Source organism: Alligator mississippiensis, chromosome 4 (genome assembly GCF_030867095.1).
Source record: "Alligator mississippiensis isolate rAllMis1 chromosome 4, rAllMis1, whole genome shotgun sequence".
Classification (NCBI taxonomy): Eukaryota; Metazoa; Chordata; order Crocodylia; family Alligatoridae; genus Alligator; species Alligator mississippiensis.
In genome coordinates this window covers 100,627,240-100,649,446 of record NC_081827.1, presented here as the reverse complement: position 1 = coordinate 100,649,446, position 22,207 = coordinate 100,627,240, and the positions used below count along the sequence as shown (strand labels likewise).

The window sequence follows — 22,207 nt, the reverse complement described above, 5'->3', positions numbered from 1 at the left end:
GCTTCATCAAAACAGTGAAGCTGTTTCGACATTTTGCTAGATCGGACTTGGGGCGGGGATGTGACTTCCCATCCCCCGCGCTACATTGGACCGGGGATGGGGAGTCAGCCCCTGGTCCAATCTAGCCCCAGGGATGGGAAGTCAGTCCAACTGGGCTGACTTCCCACCCCTGGTCTGATTTAGCTCTGGGGATGGGAAGTCAGCCCAGTTGGGCTGACTCCCCATCCCCTGCCAGATCTTGCGCCCGGGATGGGAAGACTGACTTCCCATCCCCAGCGCTATGGTCGAAACATCTCGACTTTCAAAATGTTTTGACTAGCCTCGTTTTGTTTCGAGACTGTTTCAATGCCCTTTGTTTCGCTTCGATTTTGCTGTTTCAACCTCAAAATGAGTCGAAACGGCTGTTGAAAATTCTCACAGCCGTACCAGGCAGTTATGGAGCTACACAAATGCAGCGGTTGGTGATCCCATTCTCAAAAGGGTGACAGGCAGCTTGGTCCATGTGCCATGGGAATGTGGGAATCCCCACTAGTCCACGTAGTCCAGGGTCACGTCACCACAAGAGGAGAGTGCTAGATGCTCCAGATGGAAGTGCAGGAAACCCTGCCATGCAGGAAAAGGTTCTTTCTGCCTCTCAGAAGCAGTGTTGCCAACTGTCGTGATTTTTGGCATTGTTCTTAAAGTTGGTGCTTCAGGAATGTGAAAAACTTATCTCTTTCTTTTATATATATTTGGAAGAGCTAAGTTGTTCACATTCCTGAAATGCTGACTTTAGGAACAATGCCAAAAGTCATAGGAGTTGGCAATACTGCAGAAGGTTCTCTGCTGCCTCAGCTCAGTGCTGCTCAGCTCCTGTCCATCTGCAACACCTTCTGCAGGTGACCTCTCCTTAGCACCTGATTCCTTTTGTTTTTTTCTTTTTGTTTGTCCTTGACTGCAGGGAGAAGATTATTTCAAACTCCCCAGGAGCTGAGGCATCGAAGACTAAGTTGTCTTATATTGTGCTAGACCTAAAAAACCAGCATCAGTTTTCTCCAGTGTCAAGTCCTGCTTCACTTCCTTCATCCCCATTTGATAGCATCTCAAATCAAAATACCAGTCAGTCCTCCTCACCAACACTGCTTACCAGTGTTGGTGCCACTAAAGCAGACACTGCCTCTCAAAAGCCTATGACCAGCTTCAGTTATAATGGCCCATACTTGTTCTTCCCTTCTGGTCAGTCGCAGACCAATACCCACCAGGACCTTGGAGCTTCTCCAGTGAGAATAAGGGAGAAACCAGTGTTCTTGGAGTATGTGTCTCTACCACAGAAGGGCTGTTTCCAGTTCCCACTGTTGCAAAAGACAGGGTCAACTCACCTCTATCCTTTTGCATGTTTGGACCAGAAAGAGAAGAAGCACCCAGTTGCTGGAGGGCAAGATGCATTACAAGACCAGCCGGCAGGTGAGGAAGGGGTGAAAGAGAAAAGAGAAGGTCAGAGGTCACCAATTGCTGTCCCCGTTATCAGCTCCTCTCAGAAATGCCCATTGGAGTACTTCACCACTGAAGGTCTGTGCTTGGTACCAGCAAAAGAATCTGTCAATCTCTCACCTTCCCTGGACCCTCAGGAGCAGATGCTCACTACTGCTGGCACATTAACTTCCAACTCCCAGCTGCCCCAAGCCACGGATGACCCCTCCAGCCCAGCACTGCCCTCTGGGAGGTCTGTTGTCTCACTCCCAGTTCCAGCTCAAGCATCAGCCACTCCTCCTGGATCACAGCAGCCTGAACTGGGAAGCAATATGACACTCGCACTCCCACAAGGCCTCCCCGAACATATCAGCCTTTCCCACTCTGCTTCACTGGAGGAGGTTGCACAAGAGAATGATTTGGTCACATTTAACCCTAATGGTGGCAGACCAGTCTTCCTATACCAAGTGGGTGAATATTGCTTCTTCCCTGGCCTCAAACCCAGTGAGAAGACCCCCCTGAGTCAGAAAGCCTCCTTGGCTAGTAAGCTTTCAGAAGACAGTGGGGCAGTTGGAAAGCCTGCATGAGATGGAGGATCCACCAATAGCAATAAAGATGATGTGCTTTGCATGCAGGCCATTCAGCTTTTCAAAGCTCGGAAGACTGATGATTACTTTGGTGGACAGCAGCCTGCTGTGAGGGTCCGGGAACTGTGCTAAAGCTGAGAGGGTGGGAGGGGACAGACAAATATCAAGACACTAGGTGACTGAATGCAACTGCAGCTATTCAAGGAATATCAATTCTGTTGTGTTCCCCATCATTCCACCCTCGCCACAAGGGAGGAATGACAGTGGGCAGTTCTTCTCTTCAGGTCTCTACACTTCCAAAATGGATGAAAGACTTCAAATAGCACCAGCTCCTCTTCCATTCTGGGTGTGTCTATATGTGCATTTACTGCGCAGTAAGTGGTATTTATGCTGGCATCTACATGTGCAGGCATTATAGTGCAGTAACATTGTGTGTGGACTGATTTGGGATTAAAGTTAGTCCCAAGTCAGTCCACATAAACAGGGTTACTCCACATTAAGACATCTCCATGTGCCTTACTGTGCAGTAGCTAATCGGGTATAAATTTGCTACCTGCATCATACAGGTAGCAAATTTATGCCTAAGTCAGCTAAGTTGCTGTAGCTACTGCGCAGTATGGGTGCCTGTACTGCACAGTAGACATGTACTGCACAGTAATTTTTGGTTACTGCTCAGTAACAGTGCACGTGTAGACCTGCCTACTGTCAATATAATGATGTTGGGGAATAAGCCACATATTCCCATTTGGAGGAATTTTCTGCATTCACACAGCTCTTGCCCCCTTGCTACAAGCATGTTAATGTAGCCCTTCTGCCAGTGATTATCTTTCTAAAACTTAAATGTATACCTTTTCCAGTTCTCGCTCAAGCTAGGGAAATAAATTATATTGCTTGAGTTCCTTCAATGAGCCATGTCACAACCAAATTAAGTACTGCCCATGTCACAAACAAGTAAAACCATTCAAAACAGTTTTTTTCCGCACCAGGTTAACTAAGGGTTAACAATAATGATAGTAACCACTTTTTTGCTGCGCATGTCAAAAAGAAATTTATAACTGCGACACTAACATGAAATAGAACTTAGCCTTCTGTGCTGTACATAAATCATTATAATTGGTCAAAGAAAACAAGAAATAACCCTGTGATAACACCTTAGCGAAGACCGCTAGATAATTGGCGATTCTAATTAAATTTATGATGTGGCGAAAAGCAATTGGCTATTATACAAATAAAACCCGTCTTCACTTCCGTGAAGAACGGGAGACCTCCACACACACCTGAAAAACCTCTGAACGTATGCTTGAGAGTAACTGACAAATTGATCACTTGTCAGTTTCCCCCGTCTCGACCCAATCAGATGTAAATCAACAACCTGCTGGCCCGACCTTTTTCTCCATTTCTCTGCCTGACCGACAAACTTTTATGCAGACCGACCTACGACCTATGAACTTTAAGCTGTAACTAACCAAGCATCTGTAACCTCCGTCTTTCACCACCTTGATGGCGTGAGTAAATAATCTTGCTTTGCAACCGATAAGCGTCTGCCTAATTAATTCCACTCCAAGCGTCACAAGTACCCGCCTGACGGCCTTCTAAGGCCCCGGACCCTTATCTGCCTGGGTGGGAGTCAGGGAGAGCTGCGGGCCGGCTGCCCTGGGTCCCGACATGGCGTCACGAACAGGATCAAAGGGAAATGTGATGGAGTGGGAATTAATTAAGAACTACCCCTGGTGTAGTGGGGGGCGCCGCGTAGATAACGCGGATGAATTATGGGCTCACATCGCTTATCATCAAGCGAGCGGAACGGAGACGGTGCGTCAGCGGCTACTTCTCGCTGAAAGGAGAGGAGGGAGTCGAAAAGGAGTGGGCAAGCTCCGAGTGGGACAAAGGAAAGATGATTAACGTAGTGTCACTCCTACTGCGTGAAAATGCAAACTTAAAAACCCAGTTAGCTACAGTCGGCAAAGCTGCTGCAGAGATGGCAGCGTGCCAAAACCCTCCGTTGCCACCAGAAAATGGCACCGAGAAAAATATGAGCTGCCCGGAGGACCTGAAAAAGAAGGGCGGAGCCACAGAAGAACAGGTGGGACTCCACCCAGCAAGCCTGCCTCCTGAGATGATGTCGCTCCCAACGGCCCCACCTCCGTACCACAGGGAGGGGGCAACGAACGAGAATCCGATCCTCCCACCAGACACAGTAACAACTACAGCTGCCGCTCACCCTGTAACAATAACCAAGCAAATAACCAACCCAGAGTGTGCAACCACCACCACCACCCTTGATGTCATCGAAGCATGGATGGAGATTTATGGAGAAGAGGACATCATCACCCTTCGCCTTCTCAACCTGCTCGTTACTCAGCCAGCAGAAAATCTTTTAAGTCAACTTCCACGGCTGCAAGCTCTTATAAAATCAGCAACCACAAACTCAGCCGTCGCCCTAAGCTATCTTACTGCATATCCAGTCGAATACCAAGGGCCAAGACATTCCCAATTCAACTCACGAAAGGAATCAAGACTGCCACCCCAGAGGACACCGGAGGAAAGAGCCATGTTTGGGTTCCTCCTAAACTACTTCACGCTTACCAAGCAACGGCTACACATCCTAGAAGATGCAGGACATCGACAACTGGCACATATACTAGGCTACCAACCTCGACCGATCCCGCCAACTGGTCCGGGCCCCGGAGGCACCCACGCCTAACAGCGCATTCCGGATAACACCGCAGCCTGCCCCAACAAGCAACTACTCGAAGGGGGCATCAATGAACTATTCCAACCACTACAACATTATGCTCATAGATGTACAAAAGACAATTTTATTGTGTTTTAGTTTTCTTTGTTTGTTTGTCTGTTCATTTGTTTTGTCCCCTTACAGGCCCAGTGGTGGTGAAGCGACAATCTGTGACTGCCCGATCGCGAGAATCACCGAGCACCAACCTGTAGCACACCTGGGTCGACGCCACAATGGCCGCCTACTCATATGTCGCAAGCAGGGTCGTCGCACTATTCCTGCTGTTACCAACAGGTTCCTCGGCAAACGGAGCTGACTTCGAAACCTCCAACTCAATCGTGAACCTTCTGTCATTTTAGGCCAAAGACATAACTAACGACTCATTTTATGGTTTTTCTTTTTCCTGTTAATGATCTTGTACATACTTGTTTTGTTTTGTTTTGAAGCCTGTTCGAAACTTTACGCAGTGAAGCCAAGTCATAATGTTTTGAGTAAAAAGCTCTGAATTATTGAGAGAAAACAGCATTGGTAGTCTGAAGGTTTGGGGGATGTCGCAAAAAGGTTGGGTGTGGACAGAAACATTGATTGAGGGAACGTGAGGAAAGAGATGAGGGAGATGATGATGGAAGGGGGCAAGTAGTCAAGGTTCTAAAGGAACCTGTACATTAAAAGAAGAGGAAAAGGAACGATTTGGGAAGAGAGGTGACAATAGAAGAAATGAAGAAAGGCTGCTAATGATGGCACAGAAAATTGGTGTTTTCAGAGCTACGATTTAACTCAAGTATAATAAGCCACAATTATAGAAACCCTCCGTATAGGGGGCATTAATCTGATACCGCACTCTCAGTTACCTTAGAAAATCGAATTAGAAAAGATTGCATACAATCAAGAATAACAGTTTACTGCGTTTAAGTTAATTCAAGCGTCGGCGTCTTTGATTATCTTGTGTTTACCATTAATCATAATAGCCATTGTTATATTTGTGTGTTTTAGTTGTTAGATTTTACAATATCTCAAAATGAAGTTAACCACACTTTTTGCTTTTGTATACACCCGCTTGCTAAACACTAACAAAGATAATAACGAAAATGGTCTGTATGTAAACATGATGTAACTTGCTGTGCCATGAGCAAGGGGGCATGTCACAACCAAATTAAGTAGTGCCCATGTCACAAACAAGTAAAACCATTCAAAACAGTTTTTTTCTGCACTAGGTTAACTAAGGGTTAACAATAATGATAGTAACCGCTTTTTTGCTGCGCATGTCAAAAAGAAATTTATAACTGCGACACTAACATGAAATAGAACTTAGCCTTCTGTGCTGTACATAAATCATTATAATTGGTCAAAGAAAACAAGAAATAACCCTGTGATAACACCCTAGCGAAGACCGCTAGATAATTGGCGATTCTAATTAAATTTATGACGTGGCGGAAAGCAATTGGCTATTATACAAATAAAACCCGTCTTTACTTCCGTGAAGAACGGGAGACCTCCACACACACCTGAAAAACCTCTGAACGTATGTGTGACAGTAACTGACAAATTGATCACCTGTCAGTTTCCCCCGTCTCGACCCAATCAGACATAAATCAACGACCTGCCGGCCCGACCTTTTTCTCCATTTCTCTGCCCGACTGATGAACTTTTATGCAGACCGACCTACGACCTACGAACTTTAAGCTGTAACTAACCAAGCATCTCTAACCTCCATCTTTCACCACCTTGACGGCGTGAGTAAATAATCTTGCTTTGCAACCGATAAGCGTCCGCCTAATTAATTCCACTCCAAGAGTCACAAGTACCCGCCTGACGGCCTTCTAAGGCCCTGGACCCTTATCTGCCCGGGTGGGAGTCAGGGACAGCTGCTGGCCGGCTGCCCTGGGTCCCGACAAGCCATATTTCCCATTGCCAAGGAACAAGTCAATAGGCACAGAACAAACAAAACCTTATGGGAGAACATGGGATAAACCTGGGAAAACCAGACTAATTAGTCACAATATTAGATGACAGTCCTGATCCAGGATGTTCTGGAGGCAGCCTAACTATAGTATTCCTCTCAGTTGTGGATGGCTAATGAGGTTGTTCACCTCTTATCTCTTCCATTAATTCCCTACCTGCAGTATGCTGCCTAGGTTTGGAGGAATCCGAACTCTTGGCAGGTCCATCTCTTGTCTTTAAGGTATGTGCTGATCTGGGGGCTGACAGTACCTCCAAGCTTTGGTGCTAGGAAGGGAAGCTCTCACTGGGATCCTGCAGCAAAGCTAATGCTCTTGGCAGCCTCAGTCCACAGATTCTCATTTCCACTCACCTGTGTAATACCCCAGAAGTGCTCATCATCTCATGACATCTCTGTTCTTCATCACTGTGCTGTTCACTTCCATGTGAGGAAGATGTCTGGTGGTATGGTGCTTTTAACTTTGCTTTTCGTGGTTACAGGACCCAGACCTGAAGCTTTTAATGGTTTAAAATACTATTTGCCCTGTATTAAATTGTATTTAAATAGTTAAACCCATAATTAAGAGCTTCTGTGATTTGATTGCCTGCAGATGCCAGGAAGAAACCTCTGTGTAATTCCTCTTGAAGGCATAACTTGGTTTGGTGGTGGCATTTGGAGGCAGGCTGGTTTGTATTAGTACTACTAGTGGCATGAAGAAACTTCTCAGGTGCCTGGCTAGAAGGTCTGATCCATGTGCTCAGGATTAAACTACTCACTGGCTATGGGGGCCATGAAGAAATGTCTGCCTAGTATTAGAATGGCAGGGACTTTTGGGGTTCTTTGTCTTCTTCTGTAGGTGAGGGTGTCATAGTCCTCATCCTAAGATCACTGGCCATTGCAGGGCTCCTTATTTTTCACGCTCCCTTCCTGTGGCCTGCTGTCCTTTTTTTTCAAAGGGTGGGGGACGGGGGACGGGGGTTGTACTAAAGACCTTTGTTAGAAAATGTTTTATGACACTTTGAGGATGATGGATCTGTGGGAGGGAACAGAGTGGATGTTCTTCCGGACCTCTTTGGAATTAAAGTGTATTACAAGGTTGCCTGTAATTGCAGGGTTCAGGACTCTGTGATCTGTTTCCTTCCCATATTCCCTCATCCCAGGTAGATTTATGCATCTGTCCTGTTCATTCTCCATCCAGCACATACAATAGCATTTTATCACCCCCAAATTCACAACTCAGCTGTATATTAACCAAAATGTTCTGGTCTGTGCCATACATGAAATGCAAACATAGTCTGCCCCATACTGTCCTTTCCCCTTGACTGCCAACACATGCTAACAAAGAATTCCTTCCCCCTGCAGGTCTCTGTTCATCTGCAATCATCTGGGTTGCTCTTCCACCCATTCACTGATATGTGACAGTGAGCTCCCCATTCTTTTGGGTCTACAGGACACCAGGCTTGTATCAGCCTTGCTGTGTGGTCATGGTGCAAAATGTAATTGACTTTACTGCAAACTGCACAGCATGAAGGTCAAAGATCATGCAATGTTTAAGACTGGCTTGAGCCCCTAGAATGAAATCCTTCTCATTCTGAAAAGGGAGATGTTTATTCAAGGAGGCAAAAATCATCCAGCTGCTAGATGTAGGAATCATACAAGAGCAATATGGGAAGCAATTTACATGCTGCGGGGTACACAAGATGCTTTACTGCACTTCAGACTAATGTGCAATAAAACATCACCATCTACATGTGTGTATCAATTACTGCACATTAAATTAGTCTAATGAGCCATTTGCTAGTGCCAATACATACAGGTACTAGAAAAATGGCGCATTAACTAATATGCTAAAATGCATCTGTAGACGCTGACTGAGAACAATTTGTTCCTGGTCAGCCCAGGCAGCAGGGGGGCACAACTGCTGTCTGGCTAAGCCCCAATCTCTGCAGGGTCCGGTCAGCTGTCCTGGCTTCAGAGCAGTTCCCTGCCAGCCATATGGAAATTGGGGCCAACCCTGATCTCTGCACAGCTAGGAAGGAGCTGTCCTGGAGCTGAGACAGCTCCCCCCACCCCCTGGAGATGGAGGCTAGCCTCAATCTCTGCACAGCTGGCAGGGAGTTGCCCTGGAACTGGAACGGTTCCTCTCTCCCCCGGGAGTCCAGGCCTGACCACCATGTCCCCTGCTGGCCTGGGGCTAGCACCCAGGGGAACCTGGTACTCCCCCTGGCTGCTGCAGAGGGCAGAGCAGGGCAGGAGCAGCCTTGGACTGAATTGCTCCCAGCAGGAGCAAATTTGCTACTGACGGATGCACATTCAGATGCATGCCCAGGCGCAGTTTAATGTGCCTGAATTTTCTGCACAGCAAATGTAGGCAACATTAATCACACGTGTAGATGTGCCCACAGTGTAGGAACCCACAGAAGTGAGATGGCGACTATCCCAAGTAGCAACAAGAATTGTTGAGGATGGTACAAGAATGGTTAAAAGATAAAAGGTGAAACAGAAACAGGAAGTCATGGCTTGTAGCAAGGAAACCTTTCCTAACTGAGAGGTGTAATATAGGGTTACCATATTTCCAGTTCCAAAAAAGAGGACACCTGTTGTGCTGGTGGGGCAGAAGGGTATATGATTGTGGGGGTGATATGCCGGTGCCCTGCCCCTGCCCATTTTGTTGCCCCTCACTCCCAAGCCACACCCTCTCCATCCCTGGTGCCCCTCATTCCCAAGCCACAGCCCCCTGCTCTCTCCAGCCCTGCAGTGTCTCCCGGCTGCCCTGCTGCCCTAAAGACTGGAGGGGCAGGCACCTTCCCCATTGCCCTGCTGCAGCCCATGCCCGAATAGTTTCCCCAGCACTGGCAGGCACCCGTCCCCCCTCATGTGCCCATCCCCTCACACACCCTGCCACACACACACCCACCCACACCCTGCCACACATAGATGTGCACACCCTCCTCCCCACAACTCCCCAGACAGTTCTCAAGCCCTGGCCCTCCAACCCCTGTCCCCACAAACTTACCTGCTTCTAGCTGCTGGGGCTTCTTCCACCCTGCATGCTGGCCATGTGCATGTGCTCTCTCCCCCTGACCACTGCCCCCAGCCCCGAGCAGCTCCTTGCTAGGGCAAGCCAGGAAGTGCTGGGAAAAACTTTGAAGCTGAGCTGACCAAAATCCTGGATATTTGATAATATTTTAAAAAACTGCCCGGACAGAGATTGGAAGATTCAAAAAGAGCACGTGTCTGGGAAAACCCAGATGTATGGTAACCCTAGTGTAATTTCCTGTGGAGTAATCTCCAAAGGGACAAGCTCCCACTACAGGGAGACACAAAACTAGAATATAATTTCAGGAAAAATTGTGCAGGGAATATGCTGTGCAGATAGACATGCCAGAACCCAATGGTCCCATGTAGCTCTAATTGCTAAAATACTGCATTATTTTACAGAATCATAGAAATTAGGGTTGGAAGGGACTTTAGGAGGCATTTGCAATTCAGGATTTACTGCCTTCAAGGGCATTGGCTGTTCCTAGATTATTATAAAACATTTAAATGAGCTGCTTTAGCAGCATTTGTAAGGTATTAGTTATGCCAAAGAGAGAAAATCTGGTTGTCTGTTGAATCTGTATTACAAAAGTTTTGCATCTTAAAAACACAGCTGCCACCTAGTGATCTGACCTTGGAAAATCATCTAGGTTGAGGGTTTGTCTACACTGCAAGGTACAGCAATGGTAACTCAAACAAACGTTAAGCAAGCTAGCTCACGTACTGCTTTTGTCAACAGAGAGTTCTGCAAGGGTACTTTACCTTGCTGAAGCAGAATGTATTAGCCCATGCCGAGATCTGTGGTGGTACAGGCAGACTGTTCCAAGGGTGTTGGTACAGGCAGACTGTTTCCAATACCTGAACCAACTTATTTAAAATGTGAGCTTGGATATCTCTGTACTACACTGAACTCTGCAGAGTACATATAACCTTGGATATGTCATCTGCCCTGTGGCATGTTTGGGTCTGACTTCAGTGCACTGTGTGTGTCAGGGTTGTTGAGGAGAGGAAGAGTAATTCTTCCTACTGTGTTAAATGGATGCTGCCTCTTCACCACTGTGCAGGATACAGTCATTCCTTTGGATAATGTGAAGTCTTCTAAACAGCATTTCAGACTCTACACGTGTGGAGAGTGAATCCAGTGCTCTTGAATCCAGGAGGCTGATGGCACCACCATGAGTCAACCAGAGTGTAGATGGAGAACTGTCCAAAAAGGGAGACTGGCAACAAGGATGATACACTGGGATACTGCCATTTCTGGGGGGCCCAGATTGGCTGATTTGGGTTACTGGATGGTTTTTTATATAAAACTTGGGAAAATTACTGTGTTAAAACTAAAATAGAGCTAACATTACTTTTCTTAAAATATAGAAGCGGAACTAATACCAGCCCTGATTCAGTTGCCACAAAGAGGTATGTGGATGTTGGGGTACAGAGCAGGGCCTGACTTAAGAACTTGTCCCCAGCCTAAAAATGAGCTGGAGGCACTGTGTAGCTGGATGCTTCTAAATTTTCCCAATCCAGCTCTCTCTTGGTTTGTTGCTCTCCTTGTTTGTCTCATCCTGGATTTTTTAAATGGGGCAAGGCCATTTGTACCTTGGCTTACTATCCTCCATGTGTTGGCATGTACCAACTCATCCCAGGAACTGGGTACACAAGCTGTGTATCAGCCTAATGCATCCCCAGCTACTCTGTTTTTTTGGTACCCTGGTAATTCTTGGGCCTTAACCCCACGCTCATGGAGGTCAGGGTGAGAGCTTTCATTCCATTCCCTAGTTATTTTTTATAAGGACCATGAAGTGCCTTGAGGCTGCGCTCTCCACATGGAGCTGCCCTTGACCACATACACCTTACTACTTGAACGATGGTGGAGCTCTGAATGTTGAGACCTGGCACCCTCTGTACTGAAGCACAAGAAAGCCTCAGAGATCTCTACCAGCTGCCCTTTGACCAGCTCTGGCAATATGTGACTAATTGTTTCTTCCTAAACCCAAACAGCCATGAACTTCAGAATACTTATGGGTTAATTATTGCTGGTGATGGATAATCTGCCCATCATTATCACTGGTTACATTTTAACCTCCTATGCTTGCAAAAGTGCTCCTTGGCAGTCAGTGGGCTCTGACCTCAACCCACCGGTGCCAGAGACTGGAGAAAAACCTTCATTCAAGTTGGGAATCAGTTCATATCTGAGGGCAAAAAAATCAATGTTTCCAACCCTGGGGTGGGAGGGGTCAAGAGGCCATGGAGTCCCTGCCCGCTTGCTATCTTGTGATCCCTCGGGCAAGTCAGTGCACTGTATGGGGCTCAAAAGGACTAGAAGCCTCTGGGTTCTGTGAGAAGCCCCCTGAGAAAAGGGACAGGATCTGATGAAATCCCCACATAAGCAACACTGAGCACCCAGCCAGTAAACAACATTCAGGCCTGTTACCATTCCTGGTTCATATCCATCTTTATGTACCGATATTTCTCAAATTAGGGAGAGCCACCCAAACAGCACCATAGGTCCTTTTCAGTGGTATCATGAGCATGCACCCACTTTGTATTTATCTCAAATTAGTAAATGTTGTAAATGAAATAAATGTTATTGATGAAAGCAGGTCCCAATCCAGAGATGTTTGAGAAACACTGCAATGGATCTATCCCCATTTGGTTTTCCCTTCTTTGGGAGATGGATCTAGATCAATGGCGCTCAAACTTTTTAAACTCATACCGCTCCTTGTTAGACTTGAGGCATCCCTTGGAAAATGCCGGTTCTTTCTTAGTTTTACTTGTTTTTTGTCTATGGAAATACAATAGAGAAGTTTTTCTGCTGTAAAGAACATAGTTCACAGCCTGTCATAGACTCATAGAAAATTAAAGTTGGAAGGGACCTCAGGAGGTCATCTAGTCCAACCCCCTGCTCAAAGAAGAAGCAGCCCCAACTAGATCATTTCAGGTAAGGCTTTGTCTACCCAAATCTTAAAAATCTCCAAGGATGGAAATTCCACAGCCTCTCTGGATAGCCTGTTCCAGTGTTTTACTACCTTCCTCATGAGGAAGTTTTTTGTAATATCTAACTTAAACTTCCCTTGTTGCAACTTGAGATCATTGCTTCTTGTTCTGGCATCTGCCACCACTGAGAACAGTCCAGCTCCAGCCTCTTTGGAATCACCTTTTAGGTAGTTGAAGGCTGCTATTATATCCCCCCTCAGCCTTATCTTCTCTAGACTAAAAAAGCCGTTTCCTCAGTCTCTCCTCAGAAGTCGTGTGTCCCAGCCCCCTAACCATTTTCGTTACTCTCTGCTAGACTCTCTCCAATTTGTCCACATCCTTTCTGTAGTGAGGGGCCCAAAACTGGACACAATACTCCAGATGTGGCCTCATGAGTGCTGAATAGAGGAGAATAATCACTTTGCTTGACCTTCTGGTGATGCTCCTATTAATGCAGGCCAGTATGCCATTACCATTCTTGGCAACACGGGCAAACTGTTGGCTCTTATTCGGCTTATTGTCCACTGTAACCCCCAGGTATTTTTCTGCAGAGCTGCTGCTTAGCTAGTTGGTCCACAGCCTGTAGTGGTACATGGGATTTTTCCGTCCTAAGTGCAGGACTTCACACTTGTCCTTATTGAACCTCATGAGATTTCTTCTAGTCCAATTCTCCAATTTGTCGAGTTCTTTCTGAATTCTAGCCCTACCCTCCAGTCATCCACTGCTTCTCCCTTCTCCCCCCCAGCTTGGTGTCTTTTGCAAACTTGCTGAGAGTGCACTCCATCCCATCTCCCAGGTCATTGGTGAAGATATTGAACAAAACCAGCCCCAGGACCAACCCCTGGGGCACTCCACTTGATACCAGCTGCCAACTAGACTTTAAGCCATTGATTACTACTCTCTGAGTCCAATGATCCACCCAGTTTTCTATCTACCTTACTGTTCATTCATACAACCTGGACTTCCTTAGCTTGCTGATGAGAATGTTGTGGGAGACCGTATCGAAGCCTTGCTAAAATCAACGTATACCACATCCACTGGTCTCCCTATATCCAAAGAGCCAGTCAACTCATTATAGAAGGCAATCAGGTTGGTCAGGCATGACTTGTCCTTGGTGACTCCATGCTGACTGTTTTCGGATTACTTTCTTCACCTCCAAGTGCTTAGAAATGGATTTGTTGAGGACCTGGTCCATGATTTTTCCAGCGACTGAGGTGAGGCTGTAATTCCCCAGATCCTCCTTCTTCCCTTTCTTAAAGATGGGTGCTGCTATATTTTCCCTTCTCCAGTCATCCAAGACCTCTCTCAGTCACCACAAGTTTTCAAAGATAATGGCCAGTGGCTCTTTAATCGCATTGGCCAACTCCCTCACCACCCTCAGGTGCATCACATCTGGACCTATGGACTTGTACATGTCCAGATTTTCTAGTCTCTAACCTGTTCTTTCACCACTGTTGGCTGCTCATCTCCTCCCCACACTGTGCTGCCAGGTGCAGTAGTCTGGGAGCTCACTTTGCCTGTCAAGACTGAAGTGAAAAAGGTATTGAGTACTTCAGCCTTTTCCAGATCATCTCTCACTAGGTTGCCTCTCCCATTCAGTAAGAGACCCACATTTTCCCTTTTCTTGTTGTTAACATGCTTGTAGAAACCCTTCTTGTTACCCTTCACATGCCTTGCTAGCTGCAACTTCAATTGTGCTTTGGCTTTCCTAATTTCTTCCCTGAATACCCAAGCAATACTCTTATACTCCTTCCTAGTTGTTTGTCCAAGTTTCCACTTCTTGTAAGCTTCCTTGTCAGAATGTTTCCTGTTTGAAATCCTTAGGCTGATCTTATGAATCATGTGTGAGCACCTAACAGTGGTAACATTGTGTAGCACCTTGTGTCACCCTAGATAGATTCTCAGGGCACCCCAGGGTGCCACTGCAGTCTGTTTGAGAATTTTTGTTCTAGATGGTAGCTCATATGTACCCTGTATGGTTGGCATAATCTTCCTCACAGGTGGACCTTTCTTCCAGAGGATAGCTTCATGGGAATCACACAGACAGGAATGGCTGGCCATAAAACCCCCAAAACCAATTCTCCTTACTGTAGTATGAGTCACGGGGTTGGAAAAGACCAGGGGTAGTTTGTGTGCCCTTGTGGCCATCCCTTGCTCTTTTGGTGGGATAGATTTTGAGCACTGGTTTGTGCTATGAATTCATTAGTCTTGGTGAGTCACCTGCTGCCTCCTGTTCTGAGGACAGATTTAGCAGGTTTTCTCATAGCTCCTCCAGGATCCTGGCAATGCAGAAGCTCTCCATGGTAGTCCCTGTCCACCAGCCTTAAAGCAAGAGAGTCAGAATTAGGGTTGGAGGAGGGAGAAATTGCCTCTTCATCCTGCCCTACGCACCTTCTATCTCCAGCCTTTCAAGAGTGACCCCTGGGTAATGTGCCGACAGTGACAGGTATCCTAAAATAGCTTAGAGTCAATGTGCATAAAAAATTATCAAGGAAAGATGGCTCTCTACCTGGTTTGTGTTGCCACTCAACTTCTTTGCTGCCCTGCAGGAGATTTTTACACAGAATCCACTGGGGAGAGAGGGAAATGGGGCTGGTAGCCATTGAAAATGCCACCAATGTTCATTTATACTGGAGTTTATTCCCTTGTCTTTCACACACGCCTACAAAAGAAATTCCTCCCCACCTTGTTAATTACCTAGTACTTTTGCTGGTCTGCTAGTGATGGGTATTTGGTCCCCTGGTTTATTAATTCCTGGGCTTTGCCCACCCCCCTCCTCCATTTTCCTCTCACACCACTCCCCAGTTTCCATTCCCCCTCACACCACTCCTCAAAGAAACACTCTGGCCTAAGGGACCTGCCTCCCCCATCCCTTTTTTGGACCCAGATGGAAAGGCTTTGCCAGCTGACTCCTCAGTTCTCTTATTATCAATTTACCACTGACACTCAGTAAGCATGAGATTAGAGGCTGGATGGAGGTTTATTGTAGGGGTAGGAAGAGCAAGCCCCTCTCTGCAAGCACTCATATTCTTTCCTTCACCGTCTAGGACTTGGAACCTTTGTTCTTCTCCCCATATTTCTGCTCCAAAGCTTTTTGCAGGTTGATGTTTAGGGCATTTTTCTGATGCCACCTCCCTACAAAAAAGACAAACCACATAGTTCCATCACTGCTGCAATCCTAGTCCCTGCCCCTTAATGCCTACCCACCTATGGCAATGCTCAGCCTTATTTCCTTGTCTCTTCTCCTGTGATAATGCCCATCTTTAATTCATCAGCTTCTTTCCTTTGCCAGTTGCCATCCCATACCTATCACCCTCTCCCTGTTTTGGCAGCGCCCAACTCTGAAGCACATGGGTTGCTTGCTCCTGACAGTGGGCATACCTAGTTCATCAGTTTTCCTTCCATGCCAGTGCTTGGGGTCCCTGACTGCCCTCTGAATCACATCTGGGGTATAGGAATCCTTCATCAGGCTCTTGCTTTCCAGTGGGCCACCTGCAAAAAACAGGATACACAGGAATTGAATACAGATCTTGCACAGTTGCTCATGCTGTGGACAGATGGATCCAGCTCTGGGCATGGCAAACTCCAGCCAACAAAAGGGAAAGGGAAAAGAGATAAGGAGACAATCTTGTCCCTCTCACTGTATTTTCATTTACTCCGCTGTTCTATTAAGATCTGGGGATGATTACAAGATCACCTGGACTCTGACCACCACTCTCTTGCAGAAGCTTGTCAGCCGTAAATGGGTGAAACTCCCAGGCTAACTTCACAAAACCACCACCTTGCCTCTTAAACCTCTTTGTGAAACTCACCCGGCCATCCAGCACTGGGCCACACATGCGCGAACCAAGGTGACTCTTGTTCTCTTCTTTTGACTTCTAGATTTTCATCTTTTGATGTACTGCTACGTCATCCTCCCCACCTGTTCCTACCCTATTTTGTCTGTCTCTTCTAATGTCAATATCTATTTTGAGCTCTCTGGGAGAGGAACTGTCTTCTTTGCTACTTGGCTGCAAAATTACCCAGCATAACAAGGCCTTACTTATTCACCACAGTTCCTAGAAATTTAACAGTAATAATAATCCATCTTAGGTTGGCATATGGGAAGTTGGGGACAGAGTTATGTACCCAAGAGGTACTCAGATACCATAGAGATGAGACCAATGGAGTAGCTAGATCTCCAAACAGTTATGTTGGAGGCAATATAGAGGGATCACTGAGGACTCTGGATGCATAGCAGTTGGGGGAGAGGCATATCTGCAAAATCCTTGACTAAGGAAGAAGGATGTGATCTGAAGTGGAGATATTTGTGTGGCACATCCAATAGCAGGGGTTACAGTCCAGGTAGAGGAGATAGGTGGTCAAGTTATACCCTGTCTTCTCATCAGTTGGAAAAAGGCAATGTGGGAGACAGACAAAAGGTGTAAAAAGGGAAGCCATTATTTCTCTTCTTTGAACAGTGTCACAGCAGTGATGAAAGAGAGGTGCAAGGGGTGCAGAGAAGAGACTTAGAGTTGAATGAACACCTCATCTACCAACTCAGAAGACCAGGATAACACAAAGTGCGCAGGGAGTCAGTACTGGACCTTTGAGGGTAGCAGTGTTGGGCTGCCCACCTTGGAAGATGTTGGACCTCAGGTTGTAGCCCAGCTCATTATAATCAGCAAAACCTGTGGAGGTCAGGGGGTTTTCGAGCAGTTTGAGTGTTCGGTCGCTGAGCCGCTTCTGCCCTTCAATCAATCCAGCCTCGCAGAGAGCACGGCGTTCCTGAAGATCACAAGCAATACAGAATCAGACTTCATCCACATTGCCCATGTGCATCTTATCCCCTGGGGCATCTCCTTCTGTGAGCAAACATGAGAGAGATAATATAACCCTCTTTTACTAGTTCTGGGTGCACCCAAAACACCTAGACTGATTTAGACTTGGGTGCGACAAATGGGTGCAACTTAGGAACCAATCGAATTCTACCTACTAACAAGAGGTGGGAATTCAGATCTTTGGTGTGTACTGGCACTCCTACCATCTTGCCCAGAAGAACTGCGGATTTTAATTCTGACTGCAGAGCCCTCCACCCTCTGCTTATCAAGAGAAACAGAATGATGACAGAGCCTGAGAGAGGACACAAGGACATGTCAAACAGTGGATGTCTCTGGATCTAGAGTTTGCTACGGAGAGCAGGGTGGGGAGGCGATGACAGGACCTGCCCCCAAGTGCAAAATTCAAACTGCTCCCTGCCAAACCTTCCAGGAACTGCTTCAGTCTCCAGTCAGTCAACTCTTACAGCACCTCAGCGAGCAGTCACCCTGCTCCTTGAGGGTCTGTGAAGCCACTTCCTTCCTCTGTTACCTGTTCTGCAGCAATGAGGTGGTCCACTACAGTGCTCCCGCAGTTGTGTTTGCTAATGGGGGGAATCAGGCTGCTCTTCCTCTCTGGAAGGGGCTTTCCTTCAGCTTTCACATCTTGACCTATTGATGCTAAGGATTCCTTGGCACTTAAACCATTCTGGACTTCCTTTGTCTCTTTGTAGCGGCTCTTGATGGTCTTTCGGGGAGATCCAGGTATCCTGGGCCCCAGCGTCCGATGCTGCCTTGCTACATCTGAGTTGGTTTGAGCATCTTCTGCTTCCCTCTGGCTAGACTGTGCCAGCTGTTGGAGGGCCCCAGTCCTCCCTCTTTGATGTTGCCCCGCTGCAGGTTCCTTGGTGCCTGAGACATCTCTGGTCTCTTCTCTTTCCTCTCCAGCATCATCAGTCTGTGCAGAGAGACTTTTAGGCCGGAGGCTCTGTTTGCTGTAGCTTCTAGTCCAGAGATGCTGCACAGAGGGGGATGCCATGGGTTTAACTGGAGCAGAGATTGAAGGTGTTCCTGGAGCTACTGGGCCCTTGGAGATCTTCCATGAGGTTCTGCTGGAATTCCTCAAGGATGTTCTCTTGTTAGTGGGCCGTACTCCTGCCACAATATACTCCTTGTTGGCATCTCCAGGCTCTGTTCAAAGACAGAAGGAACATATCTGGCATTGTTTTGGTAGTGGATGGTGTTTTAAATGGTGCAATAAATCCGTCTGGTACTGTGCAGTATCATTAAATAAAAAGATAGCATTAAGGGCCACTCTCAAAAATGCAGTATGATGGTCTTCATGTTTCTTCTGAGCTGAGGGGTCTCAGCTGTCACTGTTATATACACAGGTATGTACATGTCCAGAAGCACACACAAATAAGCATCTTGGTCGCATACATGCATAACGAAGTATCACTGCTTGTGCACTGAACATTGTGCAAGAGTATTCTTACCCATGTAAATGTATGCCTACACACACAGCTGAACAGCACATGCTTTGTCTTTCTCATTCACATGAATACTCCCCCCTGCTCTTTCTGCTGGGCACATGTCCACATGAATGCCTTCTTGAAAAAATACACCTATCTAATCAGGACACACATATTTCCACAGGCACGAACTGTAAATCAGTGCAGACAGACACTCTTTTGCCCGCTTGCATATTTAACACCATGCATTTATGAAAACACACAATTACACAGGAATCCAGGTGTAGTCTAAGGGATGGAGAAAAATAACTAAACTGGGATTTGAGGGCTTGCCATAATATGTGGCATAAAAGAGGGGCATCTTTTCTACTGTATTGCTTACCTGATGGACTGCCAGCCTGTATAGACTCTTGTTTCTCTGCAGCAGGTATATGGGAGGCCAGGGCTATAGGCACCTCCTCAAGAGAGAAACAAAGGAGTGTGTTAAGCATAATGTGGGGAACAATAGAATCTGAACGATCTGTCCATCTGTGAGAAGTAAATCATGTCTCATACAGATACAGGCTTACCACCTGTTTACTATGGGCTTTGTAGTACCAGATTCAATCAGCTAATTCATACATGAAGTCAACAATCATTTCTTATCAGAAAAAGTGGACAATTATGGGAGAATAGTGTAAAACAAAACAACAAGACAGCCACAGCAATACTGCAATACTGTAAGCAGTTACTGTGGAACTCCATTTGATAAGGACTGACTCAATTAGTGTCCGTTGACTGAGATAACAAAAGCAGATAAAAAATTAACAGAAAAATTATTTGTTACATGTCTTATGGCACAACATAGAGGTTTCAACCAAATCAGGACCCCATTGCGCTAGGAACCGTATAAACATAGTGAAAAACAGCCTCTTCTCGAAGGATTTAAAGTGTAACAAGAAGAGTATGAAGGTGAAAGAGTAGAACAGCAGAAGAAAGCATCAGCCACAAAACACAGTACCTATGCAGCTGGGATTCTTGCTTCCCACAGTGATAGCTTTATGCTTTGCATTAGTTACCCTCACCCATTGTGGCATAAGTGCAAATGATAATATTAAAAAAAAATAACCTAGCCCTTTTGGGGGGAAAAAAACCACTGGTATTTAACACTGGTATTAGACTCCACTGGTTGACTGCGTTTTGCGTGGAGGAAGTTTGTTGGGTAGCTCTCGTGTGCAAACCTCACCCGCGCTGCTAACTTTTTTCCTTGACCTTTGTTAGACCTTAAGACTTGCATGTGAGATGATAAAACCTGAAAGCAAGGACTCCCAAGTCATAGCCCAGGTAAAGACCACAACCAGGCTCCAGCTGACTCCATGGGCACAGGGTTGGGTCCCAACTGAAGGCATGTCACTGTTCCATGTGATGAAATTAGGTTCTTTTCTTTGGTTCCCATTCAGAGCACTCAAACGCTTACATTTTTATTAAAATTATAATCAGCCTACATGAATCAGCCTTACTAATTGGATCTCCTACCCTTACTTCTCACACTGGCTCTTGCCTTCTACCTACAGTAAAATTACCATTATTGATATTCTTCCTAGAGGCAAAAGAAAGATTTGATCTCTGAACCTGCAAGCCTTCAATTCAACAACTGAAGACTTTATCAGCTGTAACTCGTAAGTTCTGTGTACCAGGGGCTGGGATACTGCCTACTCTGTCTCCTTATTCCACAAAGTATAACCATTAACAATTAACTCAGATTTCCCAGTTTTTCATGATTTAAAGGATGTTAAAATTCACAGGCAGATTTGAGATAATTATACATTACTACTATCTATTATTTATCTTACAGCAGCAGCAGGTGGCTCTAACTGAAATCCAGGCTTTATTCCTAGATTAATTAAAGACCAGAAGTAGCCATTAGATCATTTCTGACCTTCTGTATAACACAGGCTATAGAGTTTCATCCAGTTATTCTTATTTTTTAACCCATTCTGCAGTAAGCACGGTACATACACGTAGTATGAAATGCATTTCAATTCAGGAGTTAGAAATAATGAAAACACATTTTTCTTCCTTTTTCTGAAGATCCCCAAATAAATCCTTAGCCTGCTTTACCATCCCCAGACATTTTCACCTTGTTCACACTTCCCTGTCTTCTGGTATCAAATGACCACAGAGGAACCTGAGAGCTGTCACTCTGGAGCAAAGGACTAACTTCCTTAGGCAGCTGTAGCTGGGTCATTCTCACAAGGTCTCTTGCCTGGAAAAGCACTATTATTATTGTTATTATTATTATTATAATAGATGAGCTATATATATGTGAGATGTGGCCTGGTGTCTCCTGCCAGATGTGGTTCAGTATCAGCTGCCAGATGTGGCCAAGTAGAGCCCCCCATGTCCCCCACATGAGGCCTAGCCAAGCATCCAAAAGATGGTGAGATTACTATGGCAGGAAACATGAAATGATGTCTTTGTTTAGGTCAGACTGTCTTTGTTTGTGTATTTGTCTGAGCCCTTCTGTCTGATGGGTTGGTTCAGTTCCTAGGAAAGAGGCTGAGATGTGAAACCTCTCTCTTAGAGGTATCTCACCTGTTCCATGGTCTCAGGGAAGATGCCAAAGTGATTCTTCTAACTGGGCAGGCCCTGCTGAAGTCCAGGAGTGCTGATGACGAGGTTGAACTAAGAGTATGCACCATAGATGGTTGCTAGGGAACAACCCTCCCTATCTGTGAGCTGTAGTTACTATGGGAACCAAAATAAACATCACAGTTTGGAGTCATCCTTGTTGCTTTAAAAAAAACAAACCAAAACCCTTCTGTCCCAAAAGGAGCCCAGACCTGATAGTTCTCAGCATAGTCATATAATTTTGTGAAGATTCTCACAATAAAATAATAATAATTAACAGGATTTCTGCATTTCTATGGAACATGCCATCCAAGGGTCTCCCCAAACGCTCTCCAGAAGACAAGTAATGTTCTCCTCGTTTCTGTAGCTTGCTACAATCACTCACCAAATCAGTGAAACAGTCCGGACTAGAACACATGATGCTGTAGTTTAGCACAAGACTGTGCTACCCATGCCTTGGGAATGTTTGGAGCTTAGACTCGCTATCTCACAACCCAGCTGGGATTTCACAGAGCATCTTACAGAGGAGCGTTACTTTCCTCAGTGTAACATGGCTGTTCTTCCTGCGGAGTGCGAAGAGGTAAGCGGGCACTAGGAAGGATAAGAGA

The 22,207-nt window shown here is 46.0% G+C and overlaps 2 protein-coding genes across 4 annotated transcripts in view; one reads left to right on the top strand and one right to left on the bottom strand.

Moving 5' to 3' along the window:
• The window catches only part of LOC102572408 (cytokine receptor common subunit beta), a 30,245-nt gene extending 28,208 nt beyond the window's left edge, over positions 1-2,037 (top strand). For both annotated transcript variants that reach the window (XM_014608185.3, XM_059726419.1), the window contains exon 14: positions 941-2,037. In XM_014608185.3, coding sequence (XP_014463671.2) covers positions 941-2,036 — 1,096 coding nt within the window. In that variant the 3' untranslated portion in view covers position 2,037. The remainder of the gene's footprint in view (positions 1-940) is intronic.
• Positions 2,038-15,682: 13,645 nt separating this feature from the next.
• CIMIP4 (ciliary microtubule inner protein 4) lies at positions 15,683-22,135 on the bottom strand. 2 transcript variants are annotated; one of them, XM_006270249.4, is made up of 6 exons: positions 21,564-22,135; positions 19,372-19,447; positions 18,071-18,708; positions 17,338-17,488; positions 16,103-16,213; positions 15,683-15,856 (listed from the first exon to the last, which is right to left on the bottom strand). In XM_006270249.4, exons 1-6 carry the CDS (start codon positions 21,570-21,572, stop codon positions 15,765-15,767), a joined length of 1,077 nt encoding a protein of 358 aa, XP_006270311.2. In that variant the 5' UTR covers positions 21,573-22,135; the 3' UTR covers positions 15,683-15,764. The 2 variants fall into 2 exon arrangements, with proteins under 2 accessions (XP_006270311.2, XP_019345063.1); XM_019489518.2 differs by lacking the exon at positions 21,564-22,135 and having other exon boundaries at positions 19,372-21,554.
• Between the last annotated feature and the right edge of the window lie 72 nt (positions 22,136-22,207).